Below are 25,552 nucleotides of genomic sequence, written 5' to 3'. Positions count from 1 at the left end.
TATGTACATTACTCATCTAAAATGCATCTAATACTGAAAAAATTTGGAAGCATCAATTTAGTAAACATATTAGCAAATAGTGAGTATATTTCAATACAGTGATTAGAATCCTGAGAAATGACATGTCAAAACAAATATGAAATTCAGATCCCAAAAGTAACATTACTATTGAGGTCCTAACTTTCTTTTATTATCTGTAATTTAAAACTTTACCACCTTTTAATGAATTACTATAACAGAATATACAACATTGTAAATATCAAAAAGAAAATTATCAATGACATGTAGAAAACAGCATAAACAAAAAGCTTCTCCAAAAGAAGGCATTTCAGGAAAAATGTCAATTTTAGATAAATATGGAATACATATACATGAGAAAAATTGTCCTTGAAAATGATCTAAAAACAATGTCATATGCTGTCATTAAAAATGTTAAGGTCAGGCCAGCAGTGGTGGCTCACACCTGTAATCCCAGCACTTTGGGAGGCCAATGCGGGTGGATCACCTGAGGTCAGGAGTTTGAAACCAGCCTTGACAACATGGCAAAACCTGTCTCTACTAAAAATACAAAAATCAGCTGGGAGTGGGGGTGGATGCATGTAATCCCAGCTACTCAGGAGGCTGAGGCAGGAGAATCACTTGAACTTGGGAGACGGAAGTTGCAGTGAGCCGAGATCCGGCATTGCACTTCACCTGGATGACAGAAGCAAAACTCCGTCTCCAAAAAAAAAAAAAAAAGAAATGTTAAGGTCCTGAAAGTGTATATTATGTTAGCAGAAAAAATTCAGCAAGATTCATTTTTTTCTACTTAAAAAAATTATTCCATAAACCAGAAATGTATATTAAGTATAGGAATAAAGGGTGAGAATCTTTTTGGGTTGTTTTTTTGGAGACAAGGTCTGGTTCTATTGTCCAGGCTTCAGTGCAGTGGCACGATCACTGCTCACCTCAACCTCAACCTCCCCAGGCTCAGGTGATCCTCCCACCTCAGCCTCCTGAATAGCTGAAACCACACTTGGCTAATTTTAGTAAAGATGGGGTTTCATCCTGTTGCTTAGGCTGGTCTTGAACTCCTGGGCTCAAGAGATCTGCCCACCGTGGCCTCCCAAAATATGAGGATTACAGGCGTCAGCCATTGTACCAGGCCCAAAAAGTGAGATTCTTAATGGAAAGAGATGCAAGGCCACCTGACACAAGGTATCTAAGAGTCAAACTCATAGAGGCTAAGAATAGAACGGTGGTTGCCAGGAGCTCAGAGGAGGTAGGAAAGAGGAGTTGCTGTCCAGTGGACATGAAGCTTCAGTTACTCAAGATAAGTTTCAGAGATCTGCTGTACAATGGTTGTACCTATATATAAAAAATACTAGTATTATACACTTAAAAATCTATCACGAAGGTAGTTCTCATGGTAAGTATTCCTACCACAATAAAAAAATGAACCTTAAAAAAATTTCATTAGCTACCACAGAGAGCAGGAAACAGAACAGTGGACTCTGCACATACCTGTGAGAACCACACTATGCTCTCCGCCACATGCTACTTGGATCACCTTTTCAGGAATTTCAGGCACCAGCTGGGGTATTCTGTGACTGCTCAGGAGCTCATTGGGAAGACCTAACTTTCCATTTTCAGGTTCTCCAAATATATACAGCTCACCATCTGCTATTGAAGGCAAAGTACAGTGATTAATAATGACATACACGTGAACAAAAAGCTGGCCGTACCTTCAATAAAAAGTTTTGACAATGATAATACATTTGACTTTTCTTGAGATATTTTTACTGTATGATAAGGAAATAAAGCTAGATTTTCCCCTTGATTATTTTAACCCAATAATTTTCATGAAAAATTCATGACTACCACTACTAATAAATCATTTTAGTGCTTTCACAAAACAGTGAATACCTTGTGTCTTTTACTTACTTAAAGCTCCCATAAAAACATGAATTTTGTCTTGTTCACTATTTTATCCCCAAAACCTAGCAGTGTCTAGAACAAGCACTTAATATTTGTAGAATAAATGAATAATTGCTTTATATGAAACTGGTTTTAGAAAACTCACTTAAGTGTGCAGTAAATATGTTAAGTAAATCTTAAGATAGCAGATTTCACCATTCAGATGGCACTTCCTCCAAAGACTCTTACCAAGGAATTCCCGACACATAATCACTGCCCTGTCCATAATAACACTTAATTTGCTTAATTACATTTATCACACTGTATTATGACTGTGAACTTCTTGAAAGCAAGAACTTTCTTACTCATTTCTATGCAATTAACTGAGTTCTATAAAGTAGAATTTAAAACCCTTGTGTAAGCATATGATCCAATATGAAGAATGACATAGAACATGTCACCACTGGTATGAGGAAACGCACAACAGAGCAGATCTGCTTGCTTATTCTTTGCAAGTCTCTGAGAGAACTATGATCGATCCTTGCCCAACCCCTGGGAAGGTGGCCCCTGGAGTGTTCTTTTTTTTTTTGAGATGGAGTTTCACTCTTGTTACCCAGGCTGGAGTGCAATGGCGCGATCTTGGCTCACCGCAATCTCCGCCTCCTGGGTTCAGGCAATTCTCCTGCCTCAGCCTCCTGAGTAGCTGGGATTACAGGCACGCGCCACCATGTCCAGCTAATTTTTTGTATTTTTAGTAGAGATGGGGTTTCACCATGTTGACCAGGACGGTCTCGATCTCTTGACCTCATGATCCACCCGCCTCAGCCTCCCAAAGTGCTGGGATTATAGGCATGAGCCACTGCGCCCGGCCTGGAGTGTTCTTTATGTGAGTGATTAATGATTTTGTTATCCACACCAGAGCAATGAATTATGCCAGATTAGGTTTCTTAGGCTAAGGTTTCTTAGGCTTAGGTTTCTAAGGCTGCTCGCACAAATATCAACATTGATGACGTGCACCTGGCTTCATTACTGAGGGTCCTGCGTTTCCGCTGCTGTGGACAGCTGCCAGCAGGAAGTGCCTGCATGACCAGCCCCCCTAAATCCACTGGAAGCACCAGAATGGGCTTCCCTAGGCAGAGACATTCCACACATGTCCCTGTAGTTCACTGCTAAGAAGAAAACATGCCCTGTGTGGTTTCCTAAAAGAAAGTACTAGAAAGCCCATGTTTGACTTTTCTGCACTCCATTGCAGATGCTTATCTTTTTCCTACTTTTTATTTTGCTTTGTATCCTTTGCTGTAATAAATCTTATCCATAAGTATAACCTGCTATTGAAGATTATGAGTCCTAGAAAATCACAGAACTTAGGGAAGGTATGGGACAGCCAATAAACAAGATATGTACCACTTAAAATATGGTCAAATACTGTAAACACAACTATATTGATTTTCTGAATTGATGTGCACAGAAAATGAAGTTTTATGGACCACGGTTTTCTATGAAGTATCTGGCAAACACTGGCGCAAAAGTGGTGCCTAATAAGTTAGCACCCTTCCCCATTTTTCCATGCTTGTTGCCTCCCATAGGAAACTGGTTACTAAGTCCTAATGAGTCTCTCTCCATTTCTGTCTATAGATTCCTGATTCCCCTTATGCCTTAAAATGAATTTTCACCTGGATCAAGTTTTCCAAATGTCTTTCCTACCTCTAGTCTAACATACCCACACAATATCACATATATCTTCCCAAAACAAGGCTCTAATTATGACACTTCCAAATTAAAAAAAACACACACATGTATCCAGTATAAACTCTTCAGATTGTTACAAGAAACCTTCCATATTTGGTCCCCGGACTCCTATCCAGTCGTATTTCTATCTATTTCACTTAGGCCTATTAATTTTTATAAAATCTGGATTCCTCAAACTATCTACCTGGGTCTGAGAGCTACCTTCCCTAGGATTCTGATCTTAAGCACACTGCCAAGTCTCTATTCTCCAGTCTCTGAAGATTGTTCCACAAATCCCTGCCCCCAGGTACTGTGACCCCAACTCATTTGCTTATATCCTCTATTGTACTACACCTAATTCAGTGAATCACTGGTTGAAATGCTCAGACCCAACTATTAACATATCAGATGAAAAGACACAGAAATCAGGGATATACCTGAAAACTCCATAGATTTTACCTATAATATATGAAAACTGAGTATTTTATATAATTTATAATATGAAGTTGAAATGAGAACACGAATTTAAAACATGAATGTGAGCATTTAAACATACTAGTAGGTTAAAAATCTGTAGGAAGTCTTAAACATGACTATCTTAGTAATATGTTCTGTATTTTTATTAGGAAATAAACAGTTCTGTTTGAAGGTTCCTCAAAAAACTAAAAACAGAGCTACCACATGATCCAGCAATCCCACTGTTGGGCATATATCCAAATGAAAGGAAACCAGTATATCAAAGATATATCTGCACTCCCATGTTTGTTGCAGCACTGTTCACAAAGCCAAGAACTGAAAGCAATCTAAGTGTTCATCAAAAGATGAATGGATAAAGAAAATGTGGGGCCAGACACGGTAGCTCACGCCTGTAATCCCAGCACTTTGGAAGGCCAAGGTGGGTGGATTACCTGAGGTCAGGAGTACAAGTCCAACCTGACCAACCTGGTGAAACCCTGTCTCTACTAAAAATACAAAAAAAAAATCAGCTGGGCAGATGGCGGGCACCTGTAATACCAGCTGCTCAGGAGGCTGAGGCAGAAGAATCGCCTGAACCTAGGATGTCCAGGTTGCGGTGAGCCAAGATCATGCCACTGCACTCCAGCCTGGACAACAGAGCAAGACTCTGTCTCAAAAAAAAAAAAAATGTGATACTTAACACACAATGGAGTACTATTCAGCCATTAAGAATGAGATTCAGTCATTTGCAATGACATGGATGGAACTGGAGGTCATTATGTTAAATGAAATCAAACAAGGTGGTTAATGGGTCCAAAAATTAGAAAGAATAATACCTAATATTAGTACAGCAGGATGGTTACAGTCAAAATAATTTAATTGTACATTTTTAAATAACTAAAAGAGTATCATTGGATTGTTTGTAACACAAAGGATAAATGTTTGAGGGCAGATACCCCATTTTCCATGATGCGAATATTAGCCATCACATGCCTGTATAAAAACATCATGCTGCTACCAATTCATTGGTAACTTTGGGGGGCACTGAAATGGGTCAATTACCACTTTCTAACCCTGAATCTGTGGTACATGGAATAAAGAGTAAATGTATAAAATAAATATTTAAAGATTTGTCTAAGAGGGCCCATAAAACTATTTCCTCTAGGTGTTTTTACTGTTAAAAAATCCCATAACTAGATAGAAAGCCATAATCATACTTCCTCTATTATTACTAGTATAGATACAGACTATAACAGCTAGAGTCCAACATTTCAAATATTTTAACTAAGATAGAAAAGGTTGCCAGTGGGTCCAGGAAAGGGAGAAGTTGGGAATGCTGAGAAAGTCTCACCAAAGGAAACCATATGTCATGCTGAGCTCTCTATATTCACCTAAAAAGTGATCATGTCAGAGAGAGTTTGAAATTTTGAACTCTAATTATATAAATGGAGAAATACTGTGACCTAAAAAAGACCAAAATCATTTCATTACATGGACAACCATGGCATTATTTCTACAGAACCAGAGAATATGTTACATCATTTCATTATTAATTTAGTAATAACAGAGAAGTGGGACCTAACATGATGAATTCAAAATGTGTCTTACTTGTTACAAATGCTGAATGGTAATATCCACAAGAGATCCAGGAGATAGGTTTCCCAATGGTCACTTGATGAGGGACACAGGCATTAGGTATATTTGGTAAGCCAATTTGTCCTTCGGAATTGTCACCCCACATAAAAAGTCTCCCATCCTCTATAAAGAAAAATACAAGCAGGAGAAAGGGTTTTAAAAGATAGGCAGGCTCTCAAGCTATTATACTTCCAAAAGACCATTTATTTTTCAATTCATAAAAATTACGTATCTTGATAATAAAGTACTACTAAGACATTTATACCAGCTAGCTACTTAACAGTTCAATTTGTATTGTGAAATGCTTCTGTAATGATAAAGAACACTAAATAGCCTGATTGTAAATCACTTTAGTCACAGACATATTTTTATCTTGTTAGCAAAGACAGAATGCCCTTTCCTACAATCACCCTTTCCCATTCTAATGTCTCTAAACAGAAATGTTCTCCTCCTTCTAAGCAGTCTACCTGCAACTGAACTGAAAGACAGCACAGGTCACATTAGACATTTGCAGGTCAAAAAAGCCTGGAAGATCTTGCTCTTGAAAGCACTGTGGAAATGATGTTTTAAAAAAGAACAAAATAAATGTATTTCACTGTATTTTTTTCCTTATAATTTAAACCTGAAAACACAAAATCTAGTCTCAGAGAATGAGGATATAATAGCATGAACAGCATCTCAAAAATAGGTAACATATAATTTCTGATAAGGATTTTGATGTCAGAAAAAGCGAACCTAGGAAAAATATTTTAGAAAGGAATTATCAAGACTTATTTATTTATATTTTTTAATTAATTTAATTTTTTAATGTTTGAAGTGGTTTAATAATGCAAAACAAGTAACTGAAAATAAGAACTGAAAGAAGGATGTCAAATTGCTAACTTAATGGCTGACAAAATCTAAAGAACTGAGGTTCAGATACAACTCTGACTTTCCTGATAGAGTAACACTGGATGTTACACAGTCTCCTGATTGAAACAAAGCAGTGAACCAGCAGCTTCAGTGAGATCAAGCTAATCTTGGCTCCAAATTTTAAAGAAATGTCTCATATGGGCTTTTGGTAGAGAGAGCAGAGAGGTACAATGACCATTACAAACCAAATCTTAACATATGCTGCAACAGATTTCTGTGGATGTTTCTGACAGCAACTTCAGTTAAAACTGTAAGTGTAAGTTTCAGAGCACACAATGAAAATAATATTTAAGAATATCTAAAGGAGTAGAGACACAGCATAGCTTAGAACTTATTGCCAATTACTTTTTAAATGTATATGTACATTCTAACTCAAAATAAGCATAAAATTGCAATATGTCAAGATTTAAAGTTATATTTTAAATGTTTTCTGAAAGGACATAGTCAATGAAAGAAAACTAAACAGCAATGCTGTCTTCAGTTTACTGAGCTGGCATATCTTGATCTATAGGAAAGGAATGTGTCCCAGATTGAAAAGGAAGTAAGTCTCACCAGTTAGGGCAGCTGAAGTATTAGATCCAGCAGAGAGCTGTTTAATCTTATGCTGGGATGTAAAAAAGCTAATTAGATGAAAAGTGGTTCTTTCTTCAGTGTCACCAAGTCCCAATTGTCCTTCACCATTTCCCCCAGTTGCATATACATTGCCTCCTTCTGCACATGAAAAAGAAGACATTAATAGACTATAGAGTCCCTCTTTTTACAAGACAGGTCAGTGTAAAACAGTGATTTCCTCTATTAACAGTGAAGAAAGTTGAAAACTATCATTATCCTATTATTTGGTAGACAACTTCATTTCATTGTCAAAATAAAACAAGCAAGGCCACATATTTTTGTGAGATTTTAGAAATAATCTAGAATGTAACTAGCAACGGAAATGAATAGAATGCATGAAACGTATTTCTTGCTAATATAGCACTTTATTAATTCAGAGTAAAAACAAAGAAAGTAACTTCCAAACTAGTTTAAAATGCAAATCTAACTATTTTAAAAGAGATGTGTCCATTAATTTTAACTTCTGTACCCAGTAAAGCTAAGGTATAATAGTACAAATAAGTAAAATGAGGGAAATCCAAGAAGAATCTAATTAGAAACATGATAATTCTATGTTGTGTTTATTTTAACTTCCTAGCTAAATAGGAGGGCACTATAGCACTCTGTTTAGGAGGCAAGACTCCAGAGCCAGACTGCTTGAGTGCAAATTCTGGCCTGCCACTTACCAAAACTATGGGACCTTGGGTAAGCCATAACCTCTGTGTGCCTCATTTTCCTCATCTATAAAATGGTGATAATAATAGTACCTACTTCATAGAGTTGTTATGAAGATTGAATTAGTTGATATTTATAAAATTCTTAGAACAGCATTTGGCTCATTTAAAGTATGTAAAAATGTTTCTTAGTTACTCTCCTAATAAAAAGTACATCATGCCTAGATTATAAATATTACCAGTAAGCTGTAAATTAATGAAGATTTTTAACACACATATTAAATTAGCTATCTATGTCTTAAATATATACGTGAAGTTAAAGCCTTGCTAAACTATGGGGCAAAATCAGCGTGAATCAGTAAAAATTTTAAAGTTATTATTTTTTATTTCATTGTTTTAGGAAAAGAGGAAACCTAATTTGGGAAATAAGACCAGCTTTCAAATGGAAAATACTACAAGATCACATGAAATTGGAGTGCACAACTTAATACATATGGAGCAAACCAGAGTTGGTGAGATGCTGAAGTAATTCAAACAAATAAATGAACACAAAGTTGAACAGCCACAAAATGTTCCATGGAAGAAGTAACACTTAATGGGATCTCAAAAAATAATCTGAAAAGGCTAAGAGAAAGAGAAAAGACACTTCAGAAAGAAAAAAGTATGGAGTGGTGAAGAGGAGCTGAGGCAGTGAGAACATCCTGAAGACAGAATAAGCTGGGGGGCAGGGGTATGGGGCAGGGGGAAGAAGGTAGGAAGTACTGCTCAGTGGTCACGTCCTGGAGGTCTAATTGTTCCAACAGCATTTGCTGAAGATACTACCCTTTCTCTATTTAATTTCCTTGGCATCTCTGCCAAAAATCAAGTGGGCATATACATATGGGTCTACTTGTAGACTCTGTTGTATTCCATTAATCTTTGTCTATCTTTTTGCCAATACCACACTGTCTTGATTACAGTAGCTTTACCGTGGGTCTTGAAATCAGGTAATGCCAGTCCCCTAATTTTGTTATTTTTCAAAATTGTTTTGGCTCTTCTATGTCATTTGCTTTTCCATATAAATTTTAGAAGCACTTTGTTAATTTCTACAAACACACATACACACACAAAAGCTGGTATGGATTTTGATGGGAATTGTGCTCATTCACATCAACAGCCTTTTGGGTGCCTTCTACTCACCCTTAGTAAGGAAGAGAGAAGAGCAAGAACAGGAACAACCAGTCCTTAAGGTGGACACACAGGTTAGGTCACGCTGTCCCATGATACAATCCAAGAAAAGAAGTTTTTTCTTCAGCCACTTGACATTTACATGTATATTTGCAAAGGCCAATGCGTACTAGCCACTGACATTTTAAAAATCTCTAATTTTACTATTGCCAAAGTACAATCTCTATCAATTTTACAAAGCCACATTACTGGAATGAGACCTCAGTTCTCAAAGTCAGGCAGGAAATCATAGAGGTTGAGCACTATACCTGTTGACACCAGGGTGTGGTTCCTTCCACAGGCAGCTAATTTCACTTTTTCAGGTTTTAGAGCTAAAAAAATTTTAAAAATGGGACAATTATTTTATAGCAATGAAAATGAACAATATTCCAGGACAAATGGTAACCAAGTGATGGAACTGAGATTTAACAGCAGGCTTGTCTGATTCCAAAGTCAATGTTCTTAACTAGCAAACCAGAGGTTTTCAGAACCGGTTATGTGTCATCATAACCAGTGGAGCTTTAAATACAATACAGATATCTTAGCCCCATCCCTAGAGAATCTGAGTCAATGGGTCTAAAGTAGGGACTGACATCTATATATATACATATTTTAAACTTCACATGTAGGTGGGGTGTGGTGGCTCACAGCTGTAATCCCAGCACTATGGTAGTCCGAAATGGGTGCTTGAGCTCAGGAGTTCTAGACCAGCCTGGGCAACATGGTGAAACCCTGTCTCTACAAAAAATACAAAAATTACCTGAGAGTGGTGGTGCGTGCCTGTAGTTTCAGCTATTCAGGGAGGGGTTGCTGAGGAACCTAGGAGGTCGAGGCTGCAGTAAGCAGAGATCACGCCACTGCATTTCAGCCTAGGTGACAGAGCGAGACCCTGTATCAAAAAATTAAAAAAAAAAAAAAACTCTACAGGTAATTAATATGTGCTGAGACCCACTGTATTCCATTATGTTGACTCCTCACCAATCTGATCCATTACCTAACCTGCTATCACCATTATCAAGCTCACCTTCTACCACATACCACATTCAACGAAAAACTGTAAGACCAATATTCACAAGCATACACCAATGAATGAAAGTTGTTCATTCATTCGTCTACATATTCAAAAAACATTTAAAGAACATCTCCGAAGTGCTTCACATAGGGGCTGCAAAAAGATGACTAAGATAGAATCCCTGGTCTCAAGAATCTCATAGTCTAGACAATCCTGTTAGCTTGTCTATTAGATAAGATACTTGAGAATAAGGGTTATGGTCTCTGTGAATATCCCCAAGTGTTTAGACTGTGCTCAATAAATACTTTTTGAACACATGGAATACTTTAAAAGTTCCATAAAAATTCCCAAAAACAGCATCAATATAAGCTACACTGAAATTTTCAGCTGAAATCAAAATTTAGTCAAGAAGATGAAAAATACTGCTCTTATTACATCTCAAGGAATCTCCATCACCCTTTCAAGTTTAGCTGATATTCACAGGTTATACCCAAACAGAGGTTTTGCATATAAGATTCTGAAAGCCTTGTAAGGGTATTATATATCTAATAATTTCTGGATCGCTGCTGATTTCAAATATTTTGCCCTGTTGTTCTTTTACTCTAGTACTAATCGATCCCTAGTCTCAATGTTCTGTTTACTTCATCTAGTCACTATATAAAGCAGGATAAGTATGTTTTATAGAAACAGCAACTAAATAGAAACATAATGTCCACAACTCTACTAAATGAGATAATCTCAAAATTCTAACATATGATGCTGCTTGTTCTCTGTACACACAATAATAGTAATATTTAAGTAGTTTTACAAACAAGAAAAAAAAAGGGGGGCCGGGGGAATGTTCAAATGCAATACTGTAAAATTATTACTTCCTTTGTGGGCTCTGGGTAAAATCAATCAGATTTTTAGACCCTAACATATGAAAGCAGTTCCGAATATCATATAAAAGATAAGTTAAATGCTAATAATATTCAAGCAAATGTCAGAAAATAAAGAACTAAAGGCTTTACTATGTGCGACATTAAAGAACTACACAGTCAACATAAAAATACTTTATAGAGTTTGTTAAGTATTTAAAGTGAAAAGATGAAAAGATCCCAAACCTTTGACGCATGTTGGCTTGCTGACGGCTGACTTTGATCCTAATCCTAACTGACCCCAGTTGTTACTGCCAAACATGTAAAGTTTATTATTTCCTGGTGGGAGGGAAAAAGAAATAATCAATTGAGGCATTTTTCACATAATGTAAGATGAGGTCATCACAAAGCACTTTAAAAATGCCACTGCTTTTCTGTGTTGAAACAAGTTACCTTGTTCATCTATGTATAACCAGATTCTATTAGGTGGAAAAGAGTTTCTAAAATTATATAATAACAGTTTCTTTGTTTTGTTTTGTTTTGTTTTTTGAGAGAGTCTCGCTCTGTCGCCCAGACTGGAGTGCAGTGGCATGATCTTGGCTCACTGCAACCACCACCTCCCAGGTTCCAGCAATTTTCCTGCCTCAGCCTCCCAAGTATCTGTGACTATAGGCACACACCACCACATCCAGCTAATTTTTTTTTTTGTGTGTGTGTGTATATATATATATTTTTTATTGCATTTTAGGTTCTGGGGTACATGTAAAGAACATGCAGGATTGTTGCATAGATACACACATGGCAGTGTGGTTTGCTGCCTTCATCCCCATCACCTATATCTGGCATTTCTCCCCATGTTATCCTTCCCCAACTCCCTACCCCCCACTGTCCCTCCCCTAGTCCCCCCACCACAGACCTCAGTGTGTGATGCTCCCCTCCCTGTGTCCCTGTGTTCTCATTATTCAACACTCGCCTATGAGTGAGAACATGCGGTGCTTGATTCTCTGTTCCTGTGTCAGTTTGCTGAGGATGATGGTTTCCAGGTTCATCCATGTCCCTACAAAGGACACGAACTCCACAGAATACTATGCAGCCATAATTTTTGTATTTTTTTTTAGCAGAGACCAGGTTTCACCATATTGGTCAGACTGGTCTCGAACTCCTGACTTGGCATGATCCGCCTACCTCGGCCTCCCAGAGTGCTGGGATTACAGGCCAGTTTTTTAAAAAAATTGTATTTAAATAGATTAATTCCAAGAAAGGTGTGTATATAGAAAATTATAGTTAAATATACTAAGGAAACTTAAAATTTAAAATACCTCTTGATGACTTATTTTGTGAAGAATTCTCTGGCAAAGTTAAAAACAACACCCTTGATACATTTTCAATAAGTTTAAAACACAGCAGAACAGCTGTAATATAATATTTAGAATTTTCTAAGTATTACTGTAATCATTCAGGATAGTTATACTAACCTGTAACAACAGCACTATGTTCATCTCCACATGAAAGATGCACAGGAACATCATTTTTAAACCAGAATTTACCAGGAATATTTTCAGCAAATTTACTTTTCCCAAATATAAACACAGCACCCGAATCTGCAAATATAAGATGGTCTCTATTTTATAACTTTTAGTATGTTGCCTGTTATTAAAATACCTGTTCAGCAATTTATCCATACAAACCCCTGGTTTCATGACAGCTTTGCCCCAACTGTGGCAATATTTAAGCCTTCCTTCTTCCACCTTAATTCAGTCTTTCTTATTCCTCAGACTCCATTCTAGTTTGACCTATGAAATCTGCTAAATTGAATACGTATTACTCATATACATGCATAAAGAAAGAAATACACTATCACAGGAAGGCAGTCTTCTATTACTAATAGTTCTGCTGTTACCAAGTAGATGCCTATTCCCTGGAATGAAATGGATAATTTGTGCCGTTCTTGTTCTGGTTAACACCTCATGGTCTGGCCTCAAACTGAGAGCTTTTCTCCAAACATAGAAACAGGACAGTATTGAGTTTCCTCATTAGCATCATCAGGATATCCATGGGGAGGGTCTCTATCAGTCAATTTGGATTTTCTTTGGTCCAGTTTTTCTAAGGAACCTCCAGTGTTCTCATGCAAGGGAAACAATGTTAGCCCAAATGGTGAACTCTTTCTATTTTTGTTGAGACAGGGTCTCACTCTGTCACCCAGGTTGAAGCGCAGTGGCTAACTGCAGCCCCCACCTACTGGCCCCAAGCAATTCTCCCACCTTAGCCTCCTGAGTAGCTGGGACTTATAGGTATGTGCCACCACGTCCAGCTAAATTTTGTATTTTTTGCACAGACGGGGTTTTACCATGTTGCCCAGGCTGGTCTCAAACTCCTGGGCTCAAGCAATACACCTACCTCAGTCTCCCAAAGTGCTGGGATTACAGGCGTAAGCCACGACACCTGGCCAAAATGGTGAACTCCTAATTTCTCTATTGGTAATCCCAATGAATACCCATAAAATCAGAGACAGCACAGAGAGAAACAAATTACTCCACCACTATCTCTTTCATTTGAACTAAGGGAAAGCAACTAGAAAAAAAAAAACATAGGCTTTAAAGGCAATTAGGTATTCAAAGGTTGTTGTAAGGATTAAATAAGATGACATGTACAAAGAACTTAGCCCAGAGTCTAGCATCCTCAAAGTGTAAGCTCATAGCTGCCTCTGCAAACTCTTCCTCTACCATAAGAGTTGGAAATGATCACTGGCTTCTCTGAACTATGATCTGCAGAATTTATAACACAGCAGCACATCTGTGTAACAGTTTGATTAGAGAGATTGCTAGGTAGCATAATATGTAAGATGAAGTCATCACAAAGCAATAAAAAGCTATACTTTATGAGGTGGATGGATCATCTGAGGTCAGGAGCTTGAGACCAGCCTGGTCAACATGGTGAAACCCCATCTCTACTAAAAATACAAAAATTAGCCAACCGTGGTGGTGAGCGCCTGTAATCCCAGCTACTCAGGAGGCTGAGGCCGGAGAATCGCATGATCCCGGGAGGCGGAGGTTGCAGCGAGCCAAGATCGCTGTTGCACTCCAGCCTGGGTGACAGAGTGAGACTCTGTCTCAAAAAAAAAAAAAAACTCACTGCTTTTCTGTATTGAAACACAGAAAGAGTTCACCATTTGGGGTAACAATGTTGTTACCATTACCATCTCTCTAATCAATTGGGGTAACAATGTTACCCCATATTGTCTAGCCCAAAGTAGTCCTTCTGTGTTCTACTTTTCACACAGAAAAGGTCCCCTTTACACACATGTATATTCATAACTGTTGAATGTTATGTTTACTGATTCATCATAATAGTGAGTAGGTAGGTAGTCAAATATACCTTTCAACACGGTTAATATAAAAGACAGGTTACCCAAGTTGTCAACAAATGAGCACTTCAGCTTTTCCTGATTTCTGAGGAGAATTCAGAATGTTTAGGGATCCAGAATAAAATTAAAAGATCCTCTCAATACAGCTACTCAGGAAGTTTCTAATTTTCGTGTTACTCATGCACTACAGTTAGTTATAGGGATGTCTTTTTCTCTTTCCAGAAACACTACATAAGAAAGGACGGTTTATCTTGCCCTACAAAACAGTATCACAAAATGCCATGGTCCTAGGAAGCTGAAGAGGAGTACCCGTGGATGTTGAGATTTAACAGTCTTACCTCAAGTCATTACCTGATCTGAGTAGTATTCACAAACTGTTGTGGTACAGCATCATTTTGAAGAGAGACTAAAAACCCCTACCAGTTCCCAATAACCATTTAAACACACACATACACCAAATGGTAAGTCAGATCCAGCTTTTGTGAAAATCCCAAGGAGGATGATCACATATAAACTAATTCGTACCAGAAACGAAAACATAGCAAATATAAGTAAGTATTAACAATAAATATTAATATACAAGAGACTAGCCACTGTGGACAACGTTTTGAGAACCACTGTGAGGCATGTCAGTTCCAACTAATAATTGAGTTGGGAGACCAGGATCTAGAAGAGAATCTGGGTTTCCCAAGAATGAATTATTTTAACATTTTAACTGTTTTGTCCTTGCTTCCCTGATACCCTCACCCCAAGTCAAGTTCTGGTGGCTCTGCTCTGGCCCTGTGACATCTACTGTCAATTTGCATGGTCATTTTGTTTACTTTCCTGTATGTCGCACTAAATTGTGAACTGCAGAATTGAGAACTTCTAGGAGCATGGAAGAAAACATACATATTTCAGTAAAGGTATGATTCTGCTCAAACCCAGTGCTTTTACAAAATGTTGGTCATGACCTATTAGTGGGTAAGAAAAATCAATTCAGAGGTTCACGATCAGCATTTTTAAAGAAATGCATTATCGAAAAGCTGTGTGTGGAATCTAAGTGCTTAAAACAAGGCCTGCTTTACGAGACATCTATTCCTAATACACAGTATGTATGCGGTATCGGGTCACAATGACAAAAGTATTTCTAACTATGGAGCTCAGGGAAAAAAAAAGGCTAAGAAACACTCGCTAAAGGGTCCCTATTCTCTCTTTGTCCGATTCATTTCCAGCATCCCTTTTACCCCACAACGCTGATCAATCACTCTTTACCGCATCCAATACATAACTGGGCGCTCAGGATCTCCAAAGTGCACACATCTGGAGTCCGCACTTTGGGGAGTTTACAGGGAGGTAAAAAGTGTCCCGGCCTTCAAGAAGCTCATCAAAAGCTTATTTTAAAAGCAGAAGAAAGACAGGCACCCCCTTTCCCGTTGTCCCCCAACCTGTTCATCCCGTCCAGTCCTCTGACCTCAGTTATTCGTGGGAGCGCAACCAGAGGTCCCGCCCCAGTCGGGCCACCCAGCCTCGGGCCTGTCCCGACCGGGCTGGTCCAGAGGCGGGGCCTGGCCACCTGCCTGCCCGCGGACCCTCCCTCCCGGCCCTCCGCCACCGGCGCGGGCGCGACTCACCGGGCATCAGCTCCTCAGGCTCCCTCATGCCACAAGTAGTACAGGCAGTCTAGGACTGCTTGGTCCGGGCTAAGGCTGCCACTTTGCCCCGACGCGGGCCGCAGAAGCGTCCCCGCTCCTCATGGCGAAACTCCGGACTTCCGCGCTCCCGGAAGTCAACAAACAGCCGCTAGGGGCAACGGGGGCGGAGCTTTGGAATGCAAGTCGGGGCAGGCGCCGCGGGGGAGGGGAACGGAAGCCGGGCGGCTAGTAAGGGGCAGGCTCAGGAACACCGGGCTGGGCGGTAGAGACCACGCGCCCTCTGGCGGCCTGGAGCAGAGAGGCGGCCACACTGCTCAGTGATGCCCTGGAGTCCGCGCCTTTGGGCCGCTTGGGCCGCTGGAGGTCCAGGCGCCGAAGGGACCCTGTCCATGAGCGGCAGACGTCACAAATTTCATACTCTGTGACGTAAACAAACATCGACTCACAATTATGATACTACTTGTAATAATGACCAGCTGGAACATTAAAGCAGCTAGGCACTCTTGTTAAACAAATTCCCAGCATCTAAACCAAGGTCTGGGCTAGACTGAATGCTCATTACATGTTTATTGAATAAATGAGTACTGTTACAACCCTGCAAGGTGATTAATGTCACCCCTGTTTAAGGATGTGGAGATTATACAGTAAGAGAGCTGGAGTCTAGTGCAGCTAGTCCAGCCTGTAGTCCACAGAAAGTAAAAGCTGAGCTGTATATATAAGGTCCACTACTCACAGAACACGCACAAAGGGGTTCCCAATAGGACAACATCATTGTTCTGGAATTTGCTCAGTGATGTTATATGATTCAAGATTTCCCGTGCATCAACATTTGGCTATCATGAAATAAAGAAGCTAAAAGCCATCTTCCAGGATGAGCAGATTTATGTGCATTTGGTAGTTGTGGACATGGGCTCTAGAATCAGACACAGCTGCATTAAGGGATCCCTGAATTACTCATGTGTGTTACCAACTCTTTCTCAGGAACTTTGCATTAAAATGGAGAGGAGATATTAAGCTATCAGTTACACAAAGAATAATTTACTTACAAAGCAAAGTGGAGGTTACTAAGGAAGTGTTTAACAAGGAGCATTGACCTGGTGTGAGGGGGTGAGAAAGGTTTATCTGAAGAAAGAACATTAAATCTAAGAACTGGAGAAAGAGAAGCCAGGAGGGGGAGAGAGAGTTCTGGGCAGAGAGTAAACTGTGTGTAAAGGTTCATAAGAGCTTGACTCTTTCCAGGAACACCTAGAGGCGAGGCTGGTTCCTGACAAGGTGGCAAGGTCTTGAGCCTATTATGGATCTGAGATTTTCTCCTAAAGACAATGTGAAACCACTGAGAAGTTTTAAGCAGTAACACAACAGGACAGGATCAGTTATGTCTGTCCCCTGAAATCATTCTGCCTTGTCTGGATGCTTTGTAGAGACTAAACTGGAGCAGCGAGAATGGTTCAGAGGCGATTGCAGAACTTCAGACATGTGGTCAGGCTGGCTCGGAGTACAGTTCATTGGTGCCAGAGAGGAGCAGGCAGATTTGAAAATATTTTATGTGGTAGAATCAACAGGAAATGGTTTCTGACTATTGACTTCTAGATAGTGCTGGACTATCAAATAGCTCTTAGAGCAACAGGAAAGATGGGGCCCTAAATTATTTTGAAAAGGATTTGATATTCATTTTTAGAGCATCATAATTATTACAATGGGAAAATGAGAATTTTTAAAGAGTTACTTCATTTATGATATGCAGGTTTTTTTTTTTTTTTTTTTTTTTTTGAGACGGAGTTTCGCTCTTGTTACCCAGGCTGGAGTGCAACGGCGCGATCTCAGCTCACCGCAACCTCCGCCTCCTGGGTTCAGGCAATTCTCCTGCCTCAGCCTCCCAAGTAGCTGGGATTACAGGCACGCGCCACCATGCCCAGCTAACTTTTTTTTTGTATTTTTAGTAGAGACGGGGTTTCACCATGTTGACCAGGATGGTCTCGATCTCTTGACCTCGTGATCCACCCGCCTCGGCCTCCCAAAGTGCTGGGATTACAGGCGTTGAGCCACCGCGCCCGGCGATATGCAGTCTTTTTTAAATTTCAAAATACAGTAAGGCACATTTTGGTGCTAAGCATCCCAAAAGATATTGATGCAGCCCTACTCCAAGGTTTCCAACATAAGCAAATAGCAGGAGAGGGTCACCATTTACTGAGATGGAGAACACTGAGGAAGGAGCAGGAGACATTGGAGTTAGGCAAATGGGGCAAAGAGAGCATAATGAGTTCATCCTCGAGCACACGAAGACATCAAATTGGAGGTGCTGAGCTGAGCAGGTAATTGGTGACCAGACGCCCCAGAAGAAGGCACATATTTGAGGAATGCTTGGGTCTATATAGTGAAAGTGGGCTTGAGATACTCACAACACTGGAAAGTGACTGTAGAAAGTGACTGTAGAATTGAGGCAGGAGAATAGGGTCTGGAGGCAGGAACCTAAGGCCAATTCATGCTGACTTCCTAGAACTAAATCAAAAGGAAAACCCCAACTTTCCACACCTAAGTAACAAAAGAACCAGAGGCTAATCCCTTTGCAACCCCCACCCCCTTTTTCTGCATGGCAGATGGAAAGTTGAAAGTATCTCTGATTGGTTGCTTTCTGCAACCAATCAGACATTTGCATAGGAGTGTAACTTTGTGATTTCACTTCAGCCTCTGATTGGTTGCTTTCCACAACCAATCAGATGCTTGAATAGGGTGTAACCTTTGTCACTTCAGCCTCTGAATGGTTGCATTTTGCAACCAATCGGACTAATTGCAGGCCACTACTTCATTTACATAGTAACCAATGGGAAATGTACCAATGGTTACTTGGAATGGCACCAAGTAACCAATAGGAAACCTCTAGAGGGCAATAAAACCACAGAAAATTCTATAAAGGGGCTCCTGAGCCCCTGTGCTCAGGCCTGCTCCCACCCTGTGCTTTCATTTTCAATAAAGCTCTGCTTTTGTTGCTTCATTCTTTTCTTGCTTTGTGTGTTTTGTCCAATTCTTTGTTTAAAACACCAAGAACCTGGACACCCTCCACCAGTAACATAATGAGAAGACAAAAGAGGCCAGGATGGGTGGTGAAGAATGCCAGAATTTAATGGCCCAGCAAAAGAAGCTGAAAAAGAGATAGTGAACAGAGAGGGAGAGCCTATGGAGCAGCGTTTCAACAAGGAGGGTGTAATTGGATCACAGAATGTGGAGAAATTCAGTAAGGTGAAAACTAAATGCCTACTGAATTTAGCAATGCAGCCATCATTATCCGTGTTGAAAAGAGATGTTTGATGGAGTGATAGAAGAAATGATACTGGAGTGGTTAGAGAGTAGGAGAAACTGAGGGATAGATGCGAGGGCAAAACCTTTAGAGATGAGGGTAGACACAGAATAAGAGGGGCAGGGAGACAGTATTTGGCTGGAGAGGTGAGGCGGATGGTGGACTTTGTCAGGCTTGGAGAGACTTGAGAATGCTGAAGGGCTTAACAATAGACAGGGAGAGAATGCAGATCCAGGAGAGTGAGGGAATAATGGATAAGGTAAGGTAGTATTGGCACCAGAAGATTTGGCGTTTCCTTCTCATACACTTGAATCAGATGGAATAATAACATTGGTAATACCATAACAACTAGAAAATATTAAGCACATACTATAATCCAGGCATTGTACTAATTAATGTAATGTATGGTAGCAGAATAATGGCTCCTTAAAGATGCCCATGCTGTCATCTCCAGCATCTGTGAATCTATTTACATGGCAAAACAGACTTTGCGGTTGTGAGATGCCAGGTTCAGAACCTTGAGATGGAGAAGTTATTCTAGATTAACCAGGTAGGCCCAATTAAATCCTATGAAATCTTAAAAGTGAAGAGCCTTTCCTGGCGCTGGTCAGAGAAAGATGTGAAGATGCCGGAGTGGTCAGAGAGATACAACAGCGCAGCTGTGAAGATAAAGGTAAGGGCCATGAGCTGAGGAATGCAGGCAGCCTCTGAAAGCCAGGAAAGGCAGGGAGGTGGATACTCATAGGAGCACAAATGGTATAGTGAACTGCACAAGTGAGGGATCTACGTTGTCCATTCCTTATGAGACTCTAATGCTTGATGATCTGAGGTGGAACAGCTTCATCACGACACCATCCCCATCCTCCAATGTCCCCCATCCTCTGCTGCATGGAAAAATTGTCTTCCACAAAACTGGTCCCTGGTGCCAAAAAGGTTGGGGACCGCTGCCCTAGGGGACATGCACCCCAATTTATAAAACAGGCTTGGGATAGCATGGTTTTGACTTTAGGCTTTATCACTTCCTACTTTAGTAATCTGGCCAAGCTGCTTACTCTCCGTCTCTGATTCTTCGTCTGGTAAATCAGGATGATACCTCCTAATTTGCAGGATTGTTGTGTGGTTTAAATGATATGATGTGTACAAAACCTGTAGTGCCTGGTTTTCAGCAAGCTCTTTACTTATTACTTACTTTCTCGCAGAGTTTTAATTACTATTATTTGTGTTTCATGGTCTTTGCTTTTAAAGTTTCATTACTTTCTACTGACTCCTATAATTAAGCTGCAGGCAGCCCTGCAGTTAGACGTGGTGCATCTAGATGGAGCCAGATTAATAGCTTTTTCATGCTGCATTATTGCAAATATAGCGCAGCTGTGTCTCTGACAGAAATGAAAACTGAGGAGGAGACATCTGGAAGAACCTATGTGCATTTTACTTTGTGCAAAGCACTATAGGAATTGGGAGGGAGGGAGAAAGGGAGGACTCACTGACTGTCAGACACTTAAAAATGAATGGCCCAACTGTTCAGCAATTGTATATCTGTGAACAGAAGCTCCCTTTTACATCAGCTGTTAGTCACTGCCCTTTGTGATTGGGAATCAGGCTTGAAAATTCTCTGAGCGTATTTTGAGCCATTTTTATCTGTGCCTTTCTGTGGGCGACTTTTTCCTAACAGAGTCCCTTGAAAACATTCAGTCTCATTTACCGCCATTCACTAAAAATTTCACCTTTGATCCCAAGTTGGAGCATTTTTTCCATCTTTAACCCCCTTTTAGAGTGCTAAGTCTGTTGGATTTGTTTGGCACAAAGTCAACCAGAAAAGGAATGTCCTTGAAGGCATATCAGTCAGGTTTCCAACTAACAGATGACACCCTCTTGTTAGGATAATTTGAGAAGGATTTATTTTTAAAGGAACTAATTTAGAAGGGTGGAAGGGGGTTGGGGCAACCACGAGGCACAGCGCTAAGATTCAGGGATAACGGCATTGGAGTTGTTACTATTTCTTGGCCCAAAGAGAGAAAGGAATGGAAAGTTTATTAGAACTTGGAAGGAAAGAGAATTGTGTAGAGCCGTACACCTTTAGAGAAACAGTGAATTTCTATTAAGGAGCAAGCCACTCCAAGATGTCCTTATAGAAAGGGGAGAATAGGACCGGGCGCGGTGGCTCACGCCTATAATCCCAGCACTTTGGGAGGCCGAGGCGGGTGGATCACGAGGTCAAGAGATCGAGACCATCCTGGTCAACATGGTGAAACTCCATCTCTATTAAAAATACAAAAAAATGAGCTGGGCGTGGTGGCACATGCCTGTAGTCCCAGCTACTTGGGAGGCTGAGGTAGGAGAATTGCCTGAACCCAGGAGGCGGACGTTGCAGTGAGCCGAGATCGCGCCATTGCACTCCAGCCTGGGTAACAAGAGCAAAACTCTGTCTCAAAAAAAAGAAAGGGGAGAATAAATACTCTGACTACTCTACTCCTTCCCTCCATTCTTCTGCTGGGATTTTATTGGCCAAACCCAACCAGAAGAAGCTAGAAGATACTAGAGCTCATTGATGCAGCCTTGCAAATGAGCTTTCAAGTCAGCTTTCATACGTAGATATCTAGTACTTGAGGCTGTCAGCTGGTGCAGAGAATCAGTGGGAAATGAAGCCCCCCCCAAAAAAGAAAAAGAGATCAAGAAAGGTTACCTAGCAGGAGAAATCTGGCTAGGACGCCACTTCTGGATCCAGCTACCGCTTTCACTATAGTTTAATTATATTGTGTCTTTATTTTTCAGTCACAGTTTCCAGAGCAAAGTCCTGGGTGGGAGCATTCAATTGGCTGAGGCTAGTTCACCTGCCGCACCCTCTTTGCCAAGGGGTGGGGAGAAGGAATATTGCTTGTCTTTGACCTCCCTGGTAGGAACTGGGCCTCTGCTTTTTTTCAAGACTCACATGATTAGAGATTTCTAGATATTAGGAAACAGCTCAGAAACAAGGTAGTTCTCTCTCCTCTAAAAAAAAGATACGTGTCCACTAACAAATGACCTCCTAAATCTTTATTAATCTGCAACAGGAAACTAGCAGACAAGAGAACAGAGATCTGTTTTTATTTTATTTCCAGTTCTCTATCTTTTCTCCCTCATTTCCTTTCTTCCTACATTTCCTGATCTTTGGAAAGCCCCTTTATTTCGTTAAATCTTTGTACAAGAGAGCAACATTAAGATCACCAAATCTAGTTGTGAGTTCAATCACTGGGCCGTCAAAAACACACATACAGGACCACCAAATAGCAGGCCTTAATCAATGCTTTCCTGATAGAAACCTTTTGGTTTGTTAATACGTAAACTTCATTGAAGATGCATGTCTCTCAATACAATGTTGTGTTTTTCTCAGTTGCTCTTTATATAGGAAACATTTATAATTATATCCTTAAAATACAATGTAATATTTTTTAACAGTAAAAGATGAGACACATAAGAGACTCCTCTGCACTGTGTGTCTTCTGGTGTGTATTCACAAGGGACATCAAATATTCTCAATCTCTGAGAAATCCATCCATATTTTTCTCCAAATTTCCCTGCCTCCAGTCTCTAACCTTGTTCCTTCCATGCCCCTAAATATCTGGCCAGACCATTAACCCATGATCATAATTTGGTCTAGATCCATGCCTCAGGTCTTCTCTCCCTCCAGGTAAAATGCAGTGAGAGGCACTGCTTGAAGGTTTGCTCCCTGGAAGCATTTATCATATTCGCCGTTTGGATTCAGTATAGATGTTCAACCTACAATGATCCAGACCAATCTATAACCACATTTCTCAACCTTACACTCTATTTCCATACACAGTTCCCTGAATTTTTCCAGTATAAGCTAGAAATCTGGAAGCTCTTTGGCCTTGTCTGGCTTTTGACTTTGTTATTGCTGCTGCCCTCCCAGGGCCATGCTGAAATCTGACAATCTTGAGAAATGACAGAAAAGACAGGAGGTTGAAGAGAACTGGCTTTCTCTTGCAAGTAACTCCCTCAAGCAAAAAGCATCTTCAATCAAAAGAAGAACGTTTCATCAGACAAAGCAAGAGAGATTTCTGAAGCTGGCAAAAGAGATTTAATGAGAATTAAGGGTTCAGCATTCACGGAGTCTTCTAAATTCTCTCATATATTTCCATGTCAATTTTCCAGCTTTCAGTCTAACCCAGATAATGCCACGATATGCACCTAAGAAACCTGTCAGGGCTGTGAGTACTACTGACATTGTAATTCATCAGCACACAGGATCAAACCAAAGTCTGAATTTGTCTTTGACCACCTCAGATCTGCTGAGGCAAAAAACTTTTTTCGCCATTAAGCTATTTGTTATAAGAAGCAGTCACCTCATCAGCTGTCATTGAACTCCTCATGCCCTTTATACTATTCTTGCATCATACTCTCGATAGGCATTCCAGGTGACCATAGGCAACTGTTGTGTTGCAGCTGTGTTTCTAAGGTTCAGTTTACTGTCACTCAACCAGTCCTGATTTTCAATTTTCCCTGAGAGTCAGTTGCCTATGGCTTATTTTGTGACACTGGTTTCTTTATCAGTCAGAGTTATTTTCTGTGTGGAAAAAAAAAAAGGATTCAATAGGAAACCATTAGAGAACACATTGAGTTTACAGAAACTCTCGAAAGAAATGCTTGAACAAAGATGAGAAACTAGGGAGGAGAGGCAGCAGGAAATTGGGTTAGGAGGTTGCTGCTGACTTTGCTGTAGTCCACAACCACTACAGGACCTAAACACCATGGCAAGACCTTGCTAGCCACGGGACACTGCCAGCATTATTGGTTGGTAAATCTCATCTCACTGCTTCTTTTACTTCAGTCCTTCAATATCCAAAGCCCCAGGTGGGGATCATTCCAGACTGGATCATGTGCCCATGACCTGGCTTAGCAGCAGGTGTAGAGAGGGAGGAATACTTTACACTATGACTCACACAATGGGAACTAGTCGTGGGGTGGGTTCAGATGCCAGGCAATTAAAACTTATTTTCTCTCAATCAATAGTAGAAAGAACTTTCATCAGAAGTCCAGAAGTTGTTTTCTGTTTATCACTCTAACACTTCTTTCTTTCTCTTTCTCCCTCCTTTACCTAATCTTGAGGAAATCACTGTACCTTTCTGGTCTTCTGGAGGAGAGAGTTAAACTAAGATATTCAGGTTCCATCTAAGTCTAGGCCATCTATATGTCTAACGCTGTATCATCTTAGACCTCTCACAAATCTAGTAAGGAAGGTACTATGCTTACATGAGGAGTTTAATAAATGCGTATGTAGTCCAAGATTGTTCCCTTTATCTAAGTGGTAGCTTTTTTTTTTAACATTTATTTTAGGTTCAGAGGTACATCGTCAGGTTTGTTACATAGGTAAACTCATGTCACGGGGGTTTGTTGTACAGATTATTTCGTCACCTAGGTACTAAGCCTAGTACCCAATAGTTTTTTTGTTTTTTGGGGGGTTTTTTGCTCCTCTCCCTTCTCCTACTAATGGGTAGTTTTAAATGATCATTTTGATACAATTTCTTATTGAATATGAAACTTCTACATATGTCAGATTCTACATATTTATGAAATTCCCCCATAATATTTTATATTAAAGCATTTTACCTTACTCACCATTTAACATTTTGTGTTTATTTTAATGGATCCCACAGTAACCACTCTATCCCAGCCCACAAAAGTTAAAATGCATATAAAAATCAAGGTGAACCTTAGGGAGAATAGTGATAAAGGAAGTTGATATTCCAGGAGACCTTAGGGTCTTATCAAGGTTGATGTATCAGTTTTACTTTAAATTTCTTATCTATCTAATTATGTCACCAGTTTGATTAAATGAAACTAAAATTGGTATTGATGAAAAGAGAAAGCACAATCAAAGAAGCAGATAAGCAAATAATTGAACGCAAATAACTTTTAATTATACTCACTTAATAAAGTCAAGGAATAGTGTCAGGTGCCAACATCACTTTGTCAAATCAAAGGGCAGTGTTGGGATGAAAAAGAGGAAGATGGCACAGAGTATCTTGAAAATTGTGTTAATTTCAAAATTGTAAAACACTTTTATATGAATTTGGTTGAAAATAATCCTGAATCCTAGGTCAAGAATATGTTCAGACCCTCCAATGAAAACCCAATTTTCTGCATCCCTCCACATATCTTAATTATTTCTAGAATGCTACTAAGGTCCCCAAACTTCCCCAGATCCAAAGAAATAAGTGGACTTCCAGGTATGGCAGTTACATCTGACAGGTTTAAAATGCTTTTCCACCTGAAATTATAATGAGAATATTAG

The 25,552-nt window shown here is 39.9% G+C and overlaps 1 protein-coding gene across 5 annotated transcripts in view; it reads right to left on the bottom strand.

The window, feature by feature from the left end:
• Nucleotides 1–16,081, bottom strand: part of RPGR (retinitis pigmentosa GTPase regulator) — a 79,119-nt gene extending 63,038 nt beyond the window's left edge. For all 5 annotated transcript variants that reach the window (XM_064364419.1, XM_021673271.2, XM_021673272.2 and 2 more), the window contains exons 1-7: nt 15,945–16,081; nt 12,443–12,568; nt 11,214–11,306; nt 9,368–9,430; nt 7,180–7,338; nt 5,689–5,838; nt 1,504–1,662 (exon numbers count right to left, since the gene is read on the bottom strand). In XM_064364419.1, the coding sequence (XP_064220489.1) occupies nt 1,504–1,662; nt 5,689–5,838; nt 7,180–7,338; nt 9,368–9,430; nt 11,214–11,306; nt 12,443–12,568; nt 15,945–15,972 (778 nt within the window). In that variant the 5' untranslated portion in view covers nt 15,973–16,081. The remainder of the gene's footprint in view (nt 1–1,503; nt 1,663–5,688; nt 5,839–7,179; nt 7,339–9,367; nt 9,431–11,213; nt 11,307–12,442; nt 12,569–15,944) is intronic.
• Between the last annotated feature and the right edge of the window lie 9,471 nt (nt 16,082–25,552).

This window comes from Aotus nancymaae, unplaced genomic scaffold (assembly GCF_030222135.1).
Source record: "Aotus nancymaae isolate 86718 unplaced genomic scaffold, 86718_ANA_hifiasm-v0.15.2.pri h1tg000058l, whole genome shotgun sequence".
NCBI lineage: Eukaryota > Metazoa > Chordata > Mammalia > Primates > Aotidae > Aotus > Aotus nancymaae.
Note: the sequence above shows the minus strand (reverse complement) of the source record. Positions and strands in the feature narration are given on the sequence as shown.